General features: G+C 48.0%; 1 protein-coding gene across 1 annotated transcript in view; it reads right to left on the reverse strand.

Moving 5' to 3' along the window:
• The window catches only part of FAM227A (family with sequence similarity 227 member A), a 75,145-nt gene that overhangs the window by 21,357 nt on the left and 52,836 nt on the right, over positions 1-952 (reverse strand). Inside the window, 1 exon segment of the mRNA XM_042781061.1 lies at positions 352-509. Coding sequence (XP_042636995.1) covers positions 352-509 — 158 coding nt within the window.

Consider the following 952-nt stretch of genomic DNA (forward strand, 5'->3'; position numbering starts at 1 on the left):
GGTTCAAACCCACCAGCCACTCCTCAGAAGGGAGGTTGGACAATCTACTTCCGTAATGATACCGCCTTGGAAACCCAAGGAGGGGTTGCTATGAGTTGGACCTGACTCGATGGCAGTGAGTTTGGTTTGTTTTTTTAGGGTCCCACAGCCAGTTCATGAGGCAGATTTTGCAATAAAATGAGCAAGACTCTGACCCTCACACTCCTATTGGTGGTGGCTCCCTTTGACCAGTCCCCACTATGTGCTGGGTGCTCTGCAGGGGGCTGGATCCCTCTCCCCCACCCTGACTTCTGGGAAGGGGCTGCAGGGGCCTGGAGCAGCAGGGGCCCAGCTCGCAGGGGGCAAGGATATGGGATGGTCTTGGTCTTCTCCCTCCTGACCATCAACACGTCCTGGCCGTGCTGCGGCAGAGTGGCATAGTTGTGGAGGAAGTACACGATCAGAGGGCTCTTCCCGTAAATGTTGAAGTAGTTTGCAACCATCTCATGGCTCTTGCAGGCAGGGTGAGACTGGGCAGGGGAAAAAGAGGAACCAATAAAGGACGCTGTCATTTCACAGCATGTATTAACAAGCATAAAGGCCCTCATACCCCGTGATCCAGTAACTCAGTTAGGATGCTACCCTAAGGAAATCACCCAAAATAAAGAAAACGGTATAGGTGCTCAGATGTTTACCACAGAGATAGTGACTACAGCAGAAGGTCAGAATGACCTACATGCCAGGGAGAAGTTATCAATGACATGTCTACCCAGAGGAATAATGCTATTATTAAGATGCTCTTGTGGTAACTTAGAAGATGTTTCAGACATAACAGCAAATTTAAAAATCAAGATAGAAAATTGGGTGGGCAGTAGTCTGTAGTTTACATGAAGTAAATACAGGCAGTCCCCAGATTATGAACAAGTTCCATTCCTAGGTCTGTCTTTAAGTTGAATTTATACATAAGTTGGAA

Source organism: Orycteropus afer, unplaced genomic scaffold, assembly GCF_000298275.1.
Source record: "Orycteropus afer afer isolate SDZICR_OR568_19922 unplaced genomic scaffold, OryAfe1.0 scaffold00083, whole genome shotgun sequence".
In the NCBI taxonomy this organism is placed as follows: Eukaryota; Metazoa; Chordata; class Mammalia; order Tubulidentata; family Orycteropodidae; genus Orycteropus; species Orycteropus afer.